Genomic DNA, 16,795 nt, shown 5'->3' with positions numbered 1-16,795 from the left:
CAAAAGACCTAAGAGACAGAGAAAGGTAAATCAAAAATACTCTGGTCCGGATTGGACATACCTTGCAAAGATCGGTATCGAATCTGATGACTGTCTGACCGACATTGGCAAACCTCCCCAAGGTTAGGATAAATCACACAGGAAACTCAGTTACACAAACCACTGACAAACGTTGAAAAGGATGATTAGATGGTAATGGTCAGATATCGTTAGAACTTTAGGCCTCCAGCTGACACAGTATAAAAATCACTGTAGCTTTTGAGCTAGGGTAGTGGTGATTGGGTAGAATTAGAGGACTGACAGCTTCATTCTAAGATCATGTTCTATTTCCTTGGTTTGATTTAGGCTGATATGGCACAGCCATGCTGCAAATTCTTATTTATATTACTGGAAGTTGCCATTTATGTTTCTATGGTTGGGTGGATGTTAGACATTTATCTGATGGGAGGGGACATTTTTCATACTCTGGTAAACTTGTTGTCAGTAAACCAGTGGATGAAAACAACATTTCACACAGCATGGGAGTGTTTATAGTTACAATGTTTATTTTTAGAAGCTAGCTGAGTATGTGAAAGTTATGCAGGTAGAGAATTGTTACGTCTCCTCCTACATTTCAGCCCCTGCATCTGAGGGGGGTAGCACATTTCCATTTGACTCTGTTGTACTCTTTCTCTTGCTTTGTCTTTCTAAACCTATATTATAAGCAGAATTCTATAGAGCCTTTTTTATTCTGATTATGACAAGCCTTTAAAAATGTACAAATTGTGACTGATGCAAATATGTGTTTGTGAGCTACTAAACCTGTTTCTCATTTTTTGAAATCAGATAAATCAAGGGATCAGCAAGGGTGTATGATGAAATGATTTACCCCCTTAACTAACATGATTGTTACTAATAAAAGCATTTATGATGTGACCTGTACACTTAGTAAAGATGAGAAAACTTTTGTAGAAGAGTTGAATGAGGAAATAAAAATAGAGGAAGAAAAAGCTGAAAAATGAAGTTAGTTTAGAACACGTTATTGGATAGAGCAAGGAGATTTTAAGTAACCAATCCAAAGGTTGAGCATTGACGATGCCAAAGAGGGATCATTACCCAGGAAAAGGCACAATAAGGAAACAAAACTGTCGAGTGATTGGGGTGGAGTAAATGTGAGCATATTTACTTGGTCGAAGGCAGTACGTTTGCTGAATTAGAGGTGATTATCAAGGCATCTATTCTACAGGGCAAACTGAACTAATTACTGGTCTTTTAACTTAAAGCAAGGCCTTTCCCTTGCTTTCAATTAACTGTTACCACAACATAGCTAAAACATCAAAATCAGTGGCAACAGTCCTATTGGTCAAACATCTGGAAGAACTTTTATTGGAATTCGCTTCTGCAGAAGTACTGTTAGCGATTTCAACATCAGCGACCTGGTTTCCAATGCCCACTCAGTCACCAAAACTAAAGTCATGACCCCTTTTTTAACCAATCACAATTTATGTTCTGCAAAGCAAATCGCACTGGAACAGGATTCTGATGCGCATCTGTCCCCAACATTGAAGAATCTTTTGCCCATTGACTACATTTTTTTATCATCATCTCTGGCAAACAAATTAATCATGATGGAAATCCCCACTCGTACCGAAAGCGACCATAACCCTTTGACTGTAACAATGGACCTGCAAGTGCTTACCACTGCCGAAATAACTGAAGTGGGGCATTCAATGCAGGTCGAATCCCACACTCTAGTCAGACGAATTAAATGGGACACTTTGGGTACTGATAAGGTGGGCACTTGGCTCATGGGAACAACTCCAAATTTCACACACAATGAATGCTCCCATAGACTTCCATCACTGGTAGGACAACGCCATTGTCAAATTACGAGACCTCTTAAAAGGCCTTGAAGCTCACCACAGACCCCCCAGGCCTCACCTGACGCAGACTTTTGACCCGGTGTTAGCCATCCAAAGAAGAGCCCTAAGGAGGGCTGTGCGCCTGCACAAATCGAAAGGCACAGAGCACTCTGCTAATAATATGGCCTTACTGCTCAAAGCCTACAGTAAATCAACATGGGAAGCCAAGAAACAAAAAGAACAGAATGACTGGCTGAAAATATTTGCCCAGTTAAAGGGAAAAAACCTGGCCCATTTTTGGAACCATATAAACAAACTTCGTTCCTCCAATATGAGCAGGGGGAACGCGGTCCGTGAAGAAGACTGGTCCCAGCATGTGAGTCAACAATACTGCAGTGATACCCTGGACCCTGTGGTGGGCAAAATTAGAGATTGTGCCCATACTATGCAGATAGAAACCTATGAGCTGACTACTCCGGCGGAGGTCTCCTAGTATTTGAAAGCCATGAAAAACGATGGCGCTCCCAGGCCCAATGGCCTTCCATCTGCGATATTCAAATGTGCACTAGAAGATTGGGCTGAGCTATTAGTCCCCTTATACAACAACGTGTTTACTACCTATCGGCTACCAGACTCATGGAAAGGCTTGATCTCATGCCCAATTTTTAAGAAAGGAGTTCCCTCTCTCCCAGCTAATTACCGACTCATTGCCCTATTAGATCCTGAGGCCAAGGTATATGCCCGGTGTCTTCTCGGATAGCTAGAAAAATGGGTAGCGGAAAACAATATTCTACCATACTTTCAAACTGGGTTTCATTCCTCTGCCTCCACAATGGACAAGATGACCACTCTAGCCATCCTGAGTCACCAAGCAGCGCACAAACATCATCCCCTCCCCTGTTGCTGCTTTATACACTACAGCGCTGCCTTTGATAAAGTGTCTCGCAACACCTTATGGAGGAAATTAGACAAGTGGGGGATCCCTCAGAGTCTGCTAGGAGCCCTTATTTCCTTGCATAAGAACACATGGGTACGAGTCAGAACTGGCCCAATGACAGTCTCTGCAAAAATTCCAACCTCAGACGGCCTAAAGCAAGGTTGCCTTCTCCCCCCTCTTGTTCAACCTTTACACCACCAATCTGGGAAGATTCCTGGAGAAAAGCAATCTCCTTCCGCCAAAACTGGGCCTCGCAAAAACAAACCTGCACATTTTACAATATGCAGACGATATTGTTATAATGAACCAGGCAAAATCTGGCCTCCAAAGCGTCTTGAGCACGCTCCGCAAATATAATACTGATAATGCTCTAAAAATCAACCAGGATAAGACCAAGGTTGTGAAATTCGGCTGTTGCAAGAACAAGAAAAGTTTAAAGTGAAACATTGGGCCCGCAAAGATCAAAACAACATCAAAATAGAATTACCTGGGGGTCTGGTTTAGCGAGCCTTCCAGACCATCAGTCCACCTAGCCGCCTTGAAAAAGAGAGCTGGAGCAATAACATACTCCCTGACCCGACTCAGCCAGTCCCTGAGTAGTCCTTCTGCCGAACCCATTCTGAAGGTGATTACAGCCACTCTTCTCCCCACTTTAAACTATGGGCATCAGGCCTTTCCAGGTGCATGCTCGGCCAGTCTCGACCACGCCCAAGTTTTCATTTATAAAAAAATCTTCCATCTTCCGAATTTCATCCACAGGGCAAGACTACGACTGGAGCTGGGCCTTCAAAGACAATGTATTTTTTTGTGAGGCTGATACCCTGAAATACTTTATAAGGACACTAAAAGCCGCAGACAACACCCGGAAAGCCCAGTTAAAAGAAACTCTTGTCAGCTCTGGGAATCCGTGGAATCGTCAAATTATAAAGGTCATAAGAACGCTAGACATCGACAACTCATTACTAACCGCAGACACTATTCCATACACAGTCTGGAAAAGGGTTATCAATAAGCAGGTCAGACACATTTTCTACCAGATGGACATCCAGGTTCTAAAAACAGCAACTATCCTGCTTCCCTTGAATAACTCGAACCTCCCTGGGGTACCTCAATCTTACCTTCCGGAAAGTCTGAATGCAGTGGCCCGGAAGAATAAAATGTTTATGCGTCTCTTAAGTCTGCACTCCACTGCCTTCAACCAATGGGCTCCAACAAGTGAGGAGGGGGCCTGCAGAAAGTGCAACTACAGGTCTGAATCATGGTTGCATCTTCTGTGCTGTTGTCCCGCCCTTGACGCTCCCTGAAGACTTCTTTTAAAACCCTTATATTTAAAATGGGGCATCAGAACATGTTGGGAGGCATTGGCCCTCTGCTTTACTTCCCTAGACATTCAAGTGCTTGCAAGGTCTGGAAAATATGTGAGACTCCCGGACAATCTCTTTTTACCCTCTCTTGCCCATGCCCATCCAGTTCCTCCCCCCCAAAAAAACTTATCACTGACTTTTCTATTCTATTCTATTCTATTGTTTTGGTAAAGCGCAAATCAGCTGCCCCAGCGAAGAGGCGTCCCGGCGCTAGAAAACCACAGACCCTGGTCTGAGAATAGAAGGTGGAGAGGAGGATTAGGGGAGAGGGAATTTTTTTTTTGCCCCTTGTCCTAGTATTCCTGCACTAATTTATTTTATCCTTGGCTCTGGAAACCTGCTACGTGATTATAATGGTAACTACAAGACTGCCTTGTTAGTTATATGTATATGAACTTAAACTTGATGGTTTTCTTAGTTTTTCCTTTTAAAGTGGTAACTGCGCTATGATGACACTCTATTGCAATGGTTTTAATTAACTGTGCTAATTTAATAAAACCTATCACTTATATTCTGCATGTGACCAGCCAACTCTTTTCCAGTTACCACATAACTGGCTAGGTAGTTGTACATGGCTTTAGCTTTGCCCAGCATCTTTCACACTTATGAGCTAGATTTTCCTCTTGACCACTACATTAAACGAAGTAAGCAAGACTTTAAGCAGATCCTTATGGATATTTTTGAAGCATTCATACCATCTTTAGGAGACGCAATAAATGATGTTAAGGTTATAAAGCTCTTCGCCTTAGAGGATCGGCTTGCAGCTAATACCACAGGAGCATTAACTCTAATTATTTAGGAATTGCTTGCTGTGAGAGCCATGATCATGCAGAACCACTTCGCATTAGGTTTATCGCTTGCGAAGGAAAGTGGAGTCTGCAAGGGTTTCATGTGAGGGGGTATTGTGCACACATCCTGAGAATAAATAAACAGCTTGATAGTTACATAACCAATATTATGCATTGACTAACTGAATTGGAAGAGAGCGGCTCTGTATCTGGGTAAATTGGGAGAGCCTCTGCTAAGATAGGAGGGTGGCTTGGTAGTATAGGTGGATGAATACTGAAACTGCTTTTAATCCCTCTTCTGGTCATACTAACCGGCATTGCATGTCTGCTTCTCTTCCTAAACTTTTTTAAAGGATTTTTATCAAGCGATGGGATGAACTGTGGGTATGAGAAGCTGTTGGTTACAAGAGGAAGAACAAGAAAGACACTTGATGTAAAAGTCAAAGAGATGCAAAGTAATCTCCATGACATCCTGTATGACTTGGGACATCCAAAGAATAGAACCCAAAGTTGATGAATGCTGTACTGTAGTACAAATACAGAGTGAATTATTTAGAAATCACAAAGGGGGCATTGTAAGAGCTGTTTTTTTTCATTTCCTTAGATTACAGTGTAATAGAAATTGAGCTTATGCTAACATGGTCTGTGGTACGTTTAACTTTTGTTTCTCTTTGTGTTGCTGGGACTCATGCATTGTTTCTAACTAGCTATGCATCAGGAAAGAGACAGAGCCAGTGTTTAGAGGCTCTTATATACCTTTATATTACTATGTCACTTCCTGTAATGGAATGGTGTATTATGGTTTTTATATTTCTTTGAATGGCTGTGAATAAACGGCAAGAAAGGAAAAATGCACATTATTCGCCTCCTTATCTCTAATAAAATCAGGACTCTCTTTTATGGATTATTTGGAGGATCTTCAATTTTCAGCTCATTAACAATCTGCACTAATACAGTTATAATCAACAAGAGTGCATTTGGTACGTATATGAAGCACACAAGAGAAATTGCATAAATCGTAGGTGAACAAATTAGTTGACCATTCGTTTTTTAGCGAATCGGCCGTATCGCCCTTTTCCCAGACTCACACAAATTTTACTAGATTCCATGTGACCGAGTTTGAAAGGTAGTCACCCAGCAACTAGACCACAACTTCTCCCTGGCCTTTTTCAGATGTGTGGTAGAAGTAAAGCTGCCAGTAGCAGTGCAGTCATGTATTCATGCTTTAATATGCAAAGGGTGATCTGTGCATGATGAGATGTTTGAATGATGGTAATAGGTAGTTATCTAGGATATGAACTTATAAGTTGTTAACACAACAGTAGCTCACACATAGACCTCTGACAACCAGTAGAAGTGAAGAAGAAATTCACATTACCTAATAGATCCAGGTTGCTGTGTTCAGAATAAGTGTATTGATTATATCCACCCAGGTCTGCGCGAAAGTAATATTTGCCCTGGACTTCGGAGGTGAGATGATCAATTTGTATGGTACAGTTCCTCTGATGAAGTTCTCCTAGCAACTTGGTGCGTCCTTGGAAGCTTTCATGGGCTGTGTTGGTCTTGGTCCTTAATACGACAGGCGGGAGGTTTTTTGGGTATGGGCTCTTGAAATACCAGACACCGTGCACTACCGAGGGCCTGATGTCATCTGGGTAATCAAATTTACATGGAATAGTTACACAGGTCTCTCGAAGGGCATAAATATTTTGCGGCATCCAAGCACTCCACTGTCCGCACAAAATCCCTGAAAAGAAAGGAGCACATTAAAGAGAGAGCATAGATTTCCAACAAATTGTATCTGCTGAACTACTGAGCAGGGATGGTACATTGGAACCCCTCACTCCACTAACTTCAGCCTCCCTGTGTGTTAAGAGTATGGTGGCATAATTGATCCTAAGAAATGCCAGCCTTGATACCAGCCCTATGAGAGCATCACACACAGTTAATCTGATGCTGATAAGAAGTAATGCTCTTCGGTATTGTGTCAGATCACAAAGTACTAGTATATTTCATGAGTTTGCCCTAGAACTGTAGAAAAAAATAGCTTTTATCCAAAATATTTCAAAATTGTCCATTCATTTAATTTGGTAAGTCACATTAAATAAATGTTGACTCTTTCATCCTGTCACCCAGCCCAAAAAAGTGAGATTGAGGCGAATGGGTAACATGAAGTGTACGCTCCCCATGTCTGGAATGGGTCTGGTATTAAAGCTGCTTTTAAGTCCCATCACTGTCACTGAACTATTGGTATTCAAAGAGTAAATGTTTTGTAAATGTGTATTCCCTTTCAGTGTTATTAGTGCAAACTTTTATGCCCATTGAGAGTAATTTCCGAAATTGTCTCATTCTAAAACAGCGAGCCACAGCACAAGTACTAAGTCTAGGGAAGAGCAGGCCATAAAACATGTTATTTAAAAAGTTAAAAAAAGGAAGGAAGAAGCGCTTCAGTGCCAGATGTATACTGCCATCAGAAGTGCTGCCCACACAGTTTAAAGTCCCATTGTGCTAGCTCTCAATATTGTTCAAGGTAGTGTGACTCTTGGAGCAAAGCTAAGCATAAAAGATATTGTGCCAGAGGTGGATTACAACCACACACAGGTTGGTAGCCTGTATCTTTGCCAGATCACTAGAGTTGTAGCTATATACAAGGTGGGGGGGGATCAGGAGCCAGTTAAGGTCCAGTGCCCGTGCTCCTAACATAAACCATATTAATCAAAACAGGGGGTTCTGTTCCAAATGAGGGGTACAGGTAGTACCCACTAAATGTAGAGTAAGATAGAGGTGTAGGTAGTCCTTGGGTTTTTGAGGCCTACGTGTGAGAGGAAAGAGCAAGTCTTGTCTCCTAATCCCCTTACACACCCAGAGGGATGTCATGCTTCATCATTGGGCGTTTTGCTCCTCGTCAGGCTGGCGCTGCAATGCACTAAGGGTCCCCCGAAGAGTCACTTTAGCGGAGAACTTTTGAGACAAAACGCCGTTTAATGCATGCAGGTGTGTGGTGTGGGTCCTCTAAGAGGGTGCAGTGGTGCGTGCAGAGTGAGTCTAAAACTGTCTAAGGGTTACCCAAAGAGAAATTTTTAATGAAGAAGGGCACCCTTGGCAGACAAAAAAACCCATAGGTCAAGCGTTACCTATGTAGGCTTAATGGGCCCTAGGTAACTAGAGAGGTCGACATGTTTTGCTCCTGTGTGGTCCAAACAGATCCGTGGCGCTTCTTCAGGACCAAGAGAACAATTTAAATAAAGTGTGGTGCAGTTGATAAGTGAATAAGGGGTTAATACCCTCAGTGGGTATCCGGGTGTGCACAGTAACTGTGTACCCTGTGGTCTAACTGTAACAACTAGTTAGATATTAGCCACTCCTGGATAACACCTAGGCGAGAAATGACAAGAAGTAAAGAGAGATCCAAGAGCGGCTGGGGTGCAGGGTCTCAACTCCGTGTGACGGCAGGGTACCACTAACGTCATGTAGGCAGAGAAGCCCTCGCGTATATGGTCCCACAAACCCTCAAGGAGTCACCTGCATGTCCCAACACACTCCTGATCAAATGCCCAATGATAATATCACCAGATCGTGCCTCAATATTTCAAATTACTTTCATATTTCACTATACTAATTCAACACTAATCCTCTATGGGTCCTCGTCGAAAAAGCACTCTGACGCCTCGTTAGGGGTAGTAAGCGCTATATAAATGCAATTACAATACAATTCAATACAATACAATGAGCTAAATCCAGCCTGCCACTTAGGAGCACGCTGAGCCTTCTCATATCCCAAGTAATTTGTAATAAATGCACATTATCTGGTAATGTAACTTCCTACATGGCAGTATTTATATATGATGTTCGATCTATCATTTACTATTTGAAATAAACTTGGGAAGCTATTGTCATCTGAACCAGATTATGTAACTGCATTACCTTTTTAAAAGTGTAATTTAGAAAAGTATTTCAGTGTGCAGAGTTAATTAGTATGCAGTGGTTTGTAGTTCGTTGGCATATTGCACCTGCTGTGCAGACCTTTCAATATCATAAAAGATGGAAAAATATCATAGGTCAAAAAATGACAGGTCATATGAAGCACTGAAAAAGAACATCGGAGATTACAGTTTCTGTAGCACAATTTAGAGCTTAGTGCTAAAATAGGATGTTAAACCTAATAGAAATAACAATTCCCTTGATTTAAGCTCGCATATCAGCATTTTATTTAAAAGAAATGGTACAAATTTTTACCTTTGCTTTTAGCGCAGCTTTCGGGGCAACAACGAGAGACTTTTTTGGCATGCTGCTGTGTTGCAGTCTTATGTTGTCGCATATCAAAACTCATAATGCATGCAGACGCTAATATGTGCTGATATTAAGCACTCTAAAACTGTCACTATGTCTGATATAAGATATGGTTACGACTGTAGCTATATCCATGTATGTCTGTCAGAAATTCACAGAAGGATTCCTGATGCGCGTAAATTGTTTTACTAATGTGAATGTGTCTCCTTAGAGTGTGCAGTAGTAAATACCACACATGGGTTGGGAAGTGGATGTTACAAGGTGGGGTTAAAATGTAACTTTAGGAAGGACCACAAACTCTTATCCGTGGGGCCATTCTCAAGCTCCCATCTGTCCCTTTCCCACAGGGATACAATTAGAAACGTGCAGGTTCACAGCAGATTCCATTTCCCCTGTGCTTAACTCTACCACTACATACATTTCCGCGGGGGTGGGGGGTGCAGCCTGTTAGACGTGCCACATGACATCTCCAGCAGTACACACTGGAAACTTGCCCTGCCGTGGGTGCACCTTTTTAGGTGTACTAGTGAGGTGTTTGTGAATTATAAAAAGCGTAAAAGTTCAGGTGGTGGGGCCAATCTCTGCATGTACTTTTTTGTGAATCAGACCCAATGTGACCTGGCTTGTTTTTTCACACAATTAAAATCTGTGGTTCTACCAAACCTCAGAATTAAGAGTAAATGTGCCTCGTGCATGGTTTTGCATGCTGCTTGGAAATTTGAAAATAAATTAAAGTCCAGTTTGTGAATCAAAGATATATATTTCGAAGCGACCAAACTATAGAGTTGAAGTTGATGATTAGCAAATGAAAATCTTTTGAGAGACAATTTGATTTCCAGCTCCTGTTGCAGCATCAGGTTGTTCCCGTTTCTCGTGGAGCATCACGAGATTCACATTTTCATTATGGCACGTGGGTCGCATTTCTTGTCATGGGCGCCAGAACTAGGGGGCATAACTTATTTACGAGCCCCTTGCACTGCTGGAGAATTCCTTTTTGTGACGCTCCAGCGGCGCAAATTACAAAATCATATCTACGCTGCCACCGAAGCCACTATGCTTGACACTGAATAGCCTCATAGAAATGGAGTAAGACAAGACTGAGCAAACGGATGCGTTGCCTTACTCCTGCACTCTAGAAGTGTTCCATGGGCCTTGCAGTGGGTTTTCCCATGCTACACCCATAGATTTGGACACCTCCTCAGATTTACGAGAGTTTGTAAAGTTGGGGAAGCGGCTACCTTATGCCTCCCAGGGCGAGGTGAAATGAGGAGATAACTTTGGGGCATATTATCAAGGGGGTTTATCTCCGCTTTTTTGGCTTAAAAAGCCAAGAAAAAGGAGATACAATTATTTCCCTATTACCTAGCTGTCGCTAACACCAGTTAGCGACAGCTAGTAGGAGATAGCGACCATCTTGGGCCCCACTTTGCATGTCAGTGATATTTATCACTAATGACATGCAAAGTAGGCGTGCCAAGATGTTAGCGACTGGAAACAGTCGCTAACATCGCTACCTCCTATTACCAACTTTTGGAATTATTCGCGCTAAGCGCGAATATCTCCAAAAGCTAACACCTGCCCCTGAGCAGTTCTTAGCCATGTTATCCAATGGGAGGTGGATAACATGGCTAAGAGCATTAGCTCGGTAATGCATGAATATCGCGGACTTTTCAGCGATATTCATGCATTGCGGCCGATTTTGATCGCATTTGCGATAAACCTTGGTAATACCAAGGTTTATCTGCGATAAAAATCGCCGCAGCTCAGCAGTACATTTTTGTCTCTAACCAAGCAATCGCGATAATTATCGCTATTGCTTGGTAATATGCCCCGTAATTTCACCTTGTTTTTTGCTCTTTTTATGTGTGCTGCATTATGCAGCCCACATAGAAAGACGAAAATGTCTCTTAAGATTGTTTCTGTGCACAAAAACAGTCCTGCCTACAACACAGGCACCCTTGCACCATAGTACAAGGGTGCCTGCGTTGGCACTGGACTGCCGAAACAGTGCCCATGCAGGGGAAAGCAACAGGAATGCACCGTATTGAGCAAATACAGTGATTTCCTGCCCTTTCACTTTGGCGTCGGGCAGCACAGCAAGCTGATGTGCTGAACTGCCCTACGCCAAGTCCCCATAAATGAGGGCCTGGGAGGGCAGCAGGTGCTTCTGCACCTCATATAACCCTAAAGCTCAGAGGGAGAATGAGCAATAAAAAAGCCCTTGAATTGCTTTTCTACTAGTAGCGTTAGACGTACTTTTACTATAATATCAAACATTACTCAACTTCTAGTCCTGCTTGTTGAGCTGCTTACTACTTTTAACCCCTTGCCCGCGGCCGGAATTCCGCTCCTGTGCTGGACATTCCGATCGCGGGCGTGGTCATGACGGCTCCCGGCCGTCATCAGCACAGGAGCACTGTGACGCATGACGGACCGGTGCCGTCATCAGCATGAAAGGGGTTAAACAGAGATTAGGGTACATAGTTATGAGCCCCTTGTGCCATCGCAGTATCACTTTTTGTGATGCTCTGGTGGCGCAAACTACAAAATCATATCTATGAGGTCACACAAAGACACTATGGGTGACTTTGAATGGCCTCATAGATATGGAGTGAGGCACTGCAGTGTAATCACTGCAATTGCCTTGCTCTGAGCTAGCGAGGCATTCCATAGGTGTTGCGGTGAGTGTACCCGTGCAACCCATGGATCGTGATGCTTTCCCAGATTAACAAAACTATCTAAACTTGGCGATGCGCAAACATCTACCTCCTCCCAAGGGGAGGAGCAACAAGGAGAAATAACTTTATTTCTTGTGAAGTTTTCCTCTTTCCATGTTTGCTGCATTTTGTAGCACACATAGAAAGAGAAAAAAAAACGCTCCCAGGATTATTTTTGTGCAGGAAGGTGCTCCTTCCAGCACAGAAGCAATCCTGCTGCACGTGCCTGAGTTGGCGCTAGTCTGCCGACACTGCGCCAGCGCAGGGCGAAAGGACAGGAAGGCACCTTATAGGATAAATATGGAGCACTCCTGCCCTTTCACTTTGACGTATGGAACGGCAGCACAGCAAGGTGACTCACTGAGCTGCCCTACGCCACATCCCTATCAATGAGGCCCTATGTTTTTTTTTTACTGGCTGTGAATGCAAAGTAGTTTTATCCTAATCCTAGTGATTATTTCTCTGGTACACGGGGAAAGTGGTAAGTCAACCAAGGAGAGGACATGTCAGCGGTTTTCTAACACATACATTGTTTTTTTATTTGATGTATGAGTACAAAATAGTTGGTAGGACTCAGAAACACAATGACAATAATTCACAATAAAACAGACTAAATCACGAGTAATATTATGACAACATATTTACAATATATATCATACCCTCAGCAGGATATCTACAAGAGCTGATAGTCACCTGTACACTGCCCCTACATAAACAAACGTATTTGCAGAATAACAGAGGGCAGATACATGAGGTTACCTTTAATAAGTATGAGGATGAAGAGGATGAAATCCCAGCTTGTCATTTCTGATTGATCGATGAGTGGGTCTGTGAAAGTGAAAAGAAAACGCTTGTTACAACCACTGGAGAACAGTAGGGCGGTCTCAAGCCAAGAAGTGTAAAACAGACTTGTCCAAATTACAGCATGGCGGCCCTTGTGCTCAGTGGCGGTGAGGCAAGGACCCAAAAGGTTATGCCCATGCTCCAAAGTGGACTCTAGACATGGATCGATTCTCGAGTCACCAAAATGACAAGGGTACAAAAACTGACTTCCCCTATTTTTTGACCTGTGAAGAAATACAAGGTTGATTCTTTCCGCTGCCCTGGGTCACACCTATTGCCTGCAGTGCTAAGGTGTTGGGAAAGGGCAAGAGATGGCATGGAAAGTAAACATTTCTGTTACAGCTGCTGCCTTCATACCCCTACGGCCAGGAGTTATCAAGGGCAATGCTCAGTGTATCAAAGGGCATGCCTGGGGTATCAGTTACTGCCACTATCTACCTCTAACTGACATTAGATGCTGCTGTGAGTGGAGTCACACTAGGTCTGAACTCGCAAACAGACATGTTTTAACAATAGGGACATTGTGGAATCCTATACTGTTGATAGTTATTGATACAGAATTATGTTAAGAAAATTGCACTTATTTTTACCAAACACTCCAGCAGCTCAGATTTAACGCAGGGGGTTTGTGGATGCGGGGACACTGCAACTATGACACTCCCAAACTCAACAGGACGTCCACAATTCGAGGATTCAGAGACAATGTTAAAACTCACTTTCATAAGGCAGTGCATACCTGAGGGAAGGCACCTCCCAACACATCAATTATGTAAAATGGCCCACTCAATAACTGAGTTCTAGGTCAGCTGAATAGTTTAAAAGATTTAGTACATAAATTCAAGAAAAGGTGATACAAAATAATTGACACTAAGGCTCTCAGGAAATTTAGTATTACAGACAAGTGTTACATCGAAAATATTCTAACAAGTGAGGAACAAAATCAAAACAGAAAGCATCCCTATCAGCACCTAATTCTTCAAGAAAGTCTTTCTGCCCCCCCCCCCCCACCCAGGATCAGGAGTTTTATACATGATTTTCGCATACAAAATCACTAAGACTGCAGATTAATTGTGGTGTGATCAAATGTGTTTGCATTTTCTGCAAAACATAGCAGTTTTATTAAACATCATATTTCCTTAACACCTAAGCGCTATCACACTGCATGAATATTAATTCTGTCTCTGTGCGAATGTCATCCAGAGATGGTGGAACAAACTAGATACATAAAGAGCAGCAAGCGATTATGAATGAATAGGGTACAGTGAGCTAGTGGAAAGACCTTGAGTTAAAGTTACAGTTTTGTGATTGGGCTGTGTAAGAATCATTGAGAACAAAATGAACAATGGAAATGGAAATAAACAAACATGACTGCATGCTGGCGAAATAACACAGAATGAAATGTGCAGGGGGAAGACAGGAGTACATCCATTTTGTAAATCACGGCTGCTAGGAGCAAATTGAGACCTAGTTAACAATGGTCTGGAAATCACACTTCTACAAATCATAGGAAATGTGTTGTCAAGGCAATATCACCATATCAGTGTGTACATGTGTAAACATGTGTAAAACCACATTCTGCACATTGCTGATAATGCACACAAACCTAAATGCACCCACATCCTTAACATTCTATGCCCACACCCCACATCACTATATCACTTCACATATATTTCAGGCTTCTTGGCTTTAGAATTTAGCACTGGTTCTGATTGCCATGGTCTTTGCAGATTTATTGTGTTCTATGTTCTGTCTACAAATATCTGATGGGAGGAATGGCCTGTCTCCAATGGCAACCCTGTAGGACGGGCTTTTCAGTCATATCTTATCAGACTTGGTAATTCAGGTCCTTCTCCTGCAGGGCATGGCCTTCAAAGGAAGAACATATAATGGACAAGAAGAAGCTGTCAGATGAATCTATAGATCAATAACTCTGACATATGGGCTCCCACACCTGAGGCAACCCTTCTTTTGTGATGCAAGCTGTTGAATCCCTTTGTTGCCTTACCAGAGAAATGTTGCTAACTTTATTTTGAAAGAACTTTGCAGCTTTGAGATCTTTTTCCCTGGTGGCAGCAGTCGGTGTTCTTAGTCCATAAACTAAGGAAGGAAAATAAACTGACATAAATGGTTTCAGAATATATTTTCACTTTTCATGACCAAGTCATGGTGAGGTGCCATTTCTCAGCGATTGGTTAGACATGCCAAATGAATTTGTAGAACACAGCATCTTTTCCTTGGCAGTCGTTCACACCACAAGCAATGCCAAAAATAGTGGTGGTGGACTGGGGCCCTACGCGGGGCCATCAGTTTGTCATCATATCTGGTGGTTTTGCCATCATCCAATTGATGGACTCAATGGTGGAGCCGGTGATGGATCCACCGCTGGTACATCTAGCTCCCACCCTCATCTATATCTATATTTTAACTCTCAGTCGGTCGGTATCTTCATAATACTGTGATGTGGCACAAAAGGAGTTGTAGAGATTGTAAATGGGTGACTGTTCAGCCTTATTCTGCAAAGTTCATATGTCCAGTATTCTACCACAATCTCTGGTCACCCCTACACAGTTTCCATAGAAAAGTTAGGGGTATGTTTAAAAAGCTTTCGTGCAGCGAACACAGCCAGCCACCTTCCTGTGCCATTGAAAGGGAGAGGGGAGGAGTGTGCAGTATTTAACATTATATGGCACATTCCTGCTTTCTGCCTGCACTTGTGCACAATGTGCTGCCTACTGCCAACGCAGGCACCCCTGCACTATGGCGCAAGGTTGACTGCGTTGGAGGAAGGATATTCTTTGTGCAGGCCGGTGCACCGGCCTGCACAAAACACAATCCTCAGAGGCATTTTCCTCTTCCTGAGTGTGCTGCACAATTCAGCACAATTACAAAAGAGGAAACAACGAAGATAAATGAAGATATTCCTCCTTGTTGTGCCTCTGGTGGGGAGGCGTACAATTCTGACGCATTCCCAGGCCTACCACTCTTGGTAAATCTGGGAATTCATCAGAATACATGGGTGGATGCATGGGAACCCCCACGCTCCATCCATGTAATGCACTCACCACGCAGTGCAATGTGAGGCGGCAACCTGTGCTGCCTTGTGTCGCACTAGATTTACCAAGCCATGGAGGGTGGTCTTGCATGGCTTGATAAATCTCAGTGTAGGCTTTGCGCCGACCTGCATCACCTTACGTGGTGCAGGATGACGCAAAATCTATATTAAATTTGCCCTTAATGTGTAATCGAGGAGTTGCTTGAGTAATTGGACCATGTGCCATTCTTGATCTAGAGAGGTGTTTTGGGGCAGTGATTACTTTTCTGACACAGTTTATTTAATCTTTGCTGAGAAAACTATTTGCTGCCTAAGCCTGGCAAAGTCAGACGTTTGTAGGTGAAGGTGAATCATGTGCATTAGAATGTTAGGGCTGTGCCTTTTTATTTTGCGCTAAAGCCGCCTGGTGGATGTTTCCATTGTATTACCATAAAGTTTGAGCTCTTTTGCCATCACTCCTGGGCCTCGGTGATGACCTGTTGCAGCATTCAATTTAAACTTTGGTCTGGTCAAATATTACCTGGATCTTATTTCGATGCAATGTCTAAAACAACTTTTGAAACAAAGTTGCTGATGGGCTTTATCATAAATACATACATTTAAATGTCATGGGTTCGTGCTCGCTACTCAGCACAGAAACTTTATGGAGAGCTCATGGCGATCTCATGTTTTAATAAAAAAAATCACACGCTGAATCGATCATACTCTGGCTGTGCTCCAAAAAACTAGAACCCTAGCCCTTTTGTCACCTCCTTGATTTGCTCTTTTTCGGCTTTCAAGAGAAAGATGACATTTCTCTTCAGTCCAATCTACTCATCAGCTTCTTATTGCATGCAGGCTGACCTGATCACTTGCTCCCATCAGGACCACATAAACAATAGGCTGGAATGTTCCTTCATCCCGCTCCCCCTTTATGTCTAATATTTTAATTACCCCTTCACTATGAAAAGTTCCTCCGGAATA

General features: G+C 42.7%; 1 protein-coding gene across 2 annotated transcripts in view; it reads right to left on the bottom strand.

The window, feature by feature from the left end:
• Window positions 1-16,795, bottom strand: part of LOC147701407 (myelin-associated glycoprotein-like) — a 252,844-nt gene that overhangs the window by 131,004 nt on the left and 105,045 nt on the right. For both annotated transcript variants that reach the window (XM_086930086.1, XM_086930087.1), the window contains exons 2-3: window positions 12,697-12,765; window positions 6,309-6,677 (exon numbers count right to left, since the gene is read on the bottom strand). In XM_086930086.1, coding sequence (XP_086786212.1) covers window positions 6,309-6,677; window positions 12,697-12,742 — 415 coding nt within the window. In that variant the 5' untranslated portion in view covers window positions 12,743-12,765. The remainder of the gene's footprint in view (window positions 1-6,308; window positions 6,678-12,696; window positions 12,766-16,795) is intronic.

The sequence above is a fragment of the Lissotriton vulgaris genome, chromosome 7 (assembly GCF_964263255.1).
Source record: "Lissotriton vulgaris chromosome 7, aLisVul1.2, whole genome shotgun sequence".
Taxonomy (NCBI): domain Eukaryota; kingdom Metazoa; phylum Chordata; class Amphibia; order Caudata; family Salamandridae; genus Lissotriton; species Lissotriton vulgaris.
This window is presented reverse-complemented; position numbering and strand designations above follow the sequence as displayed.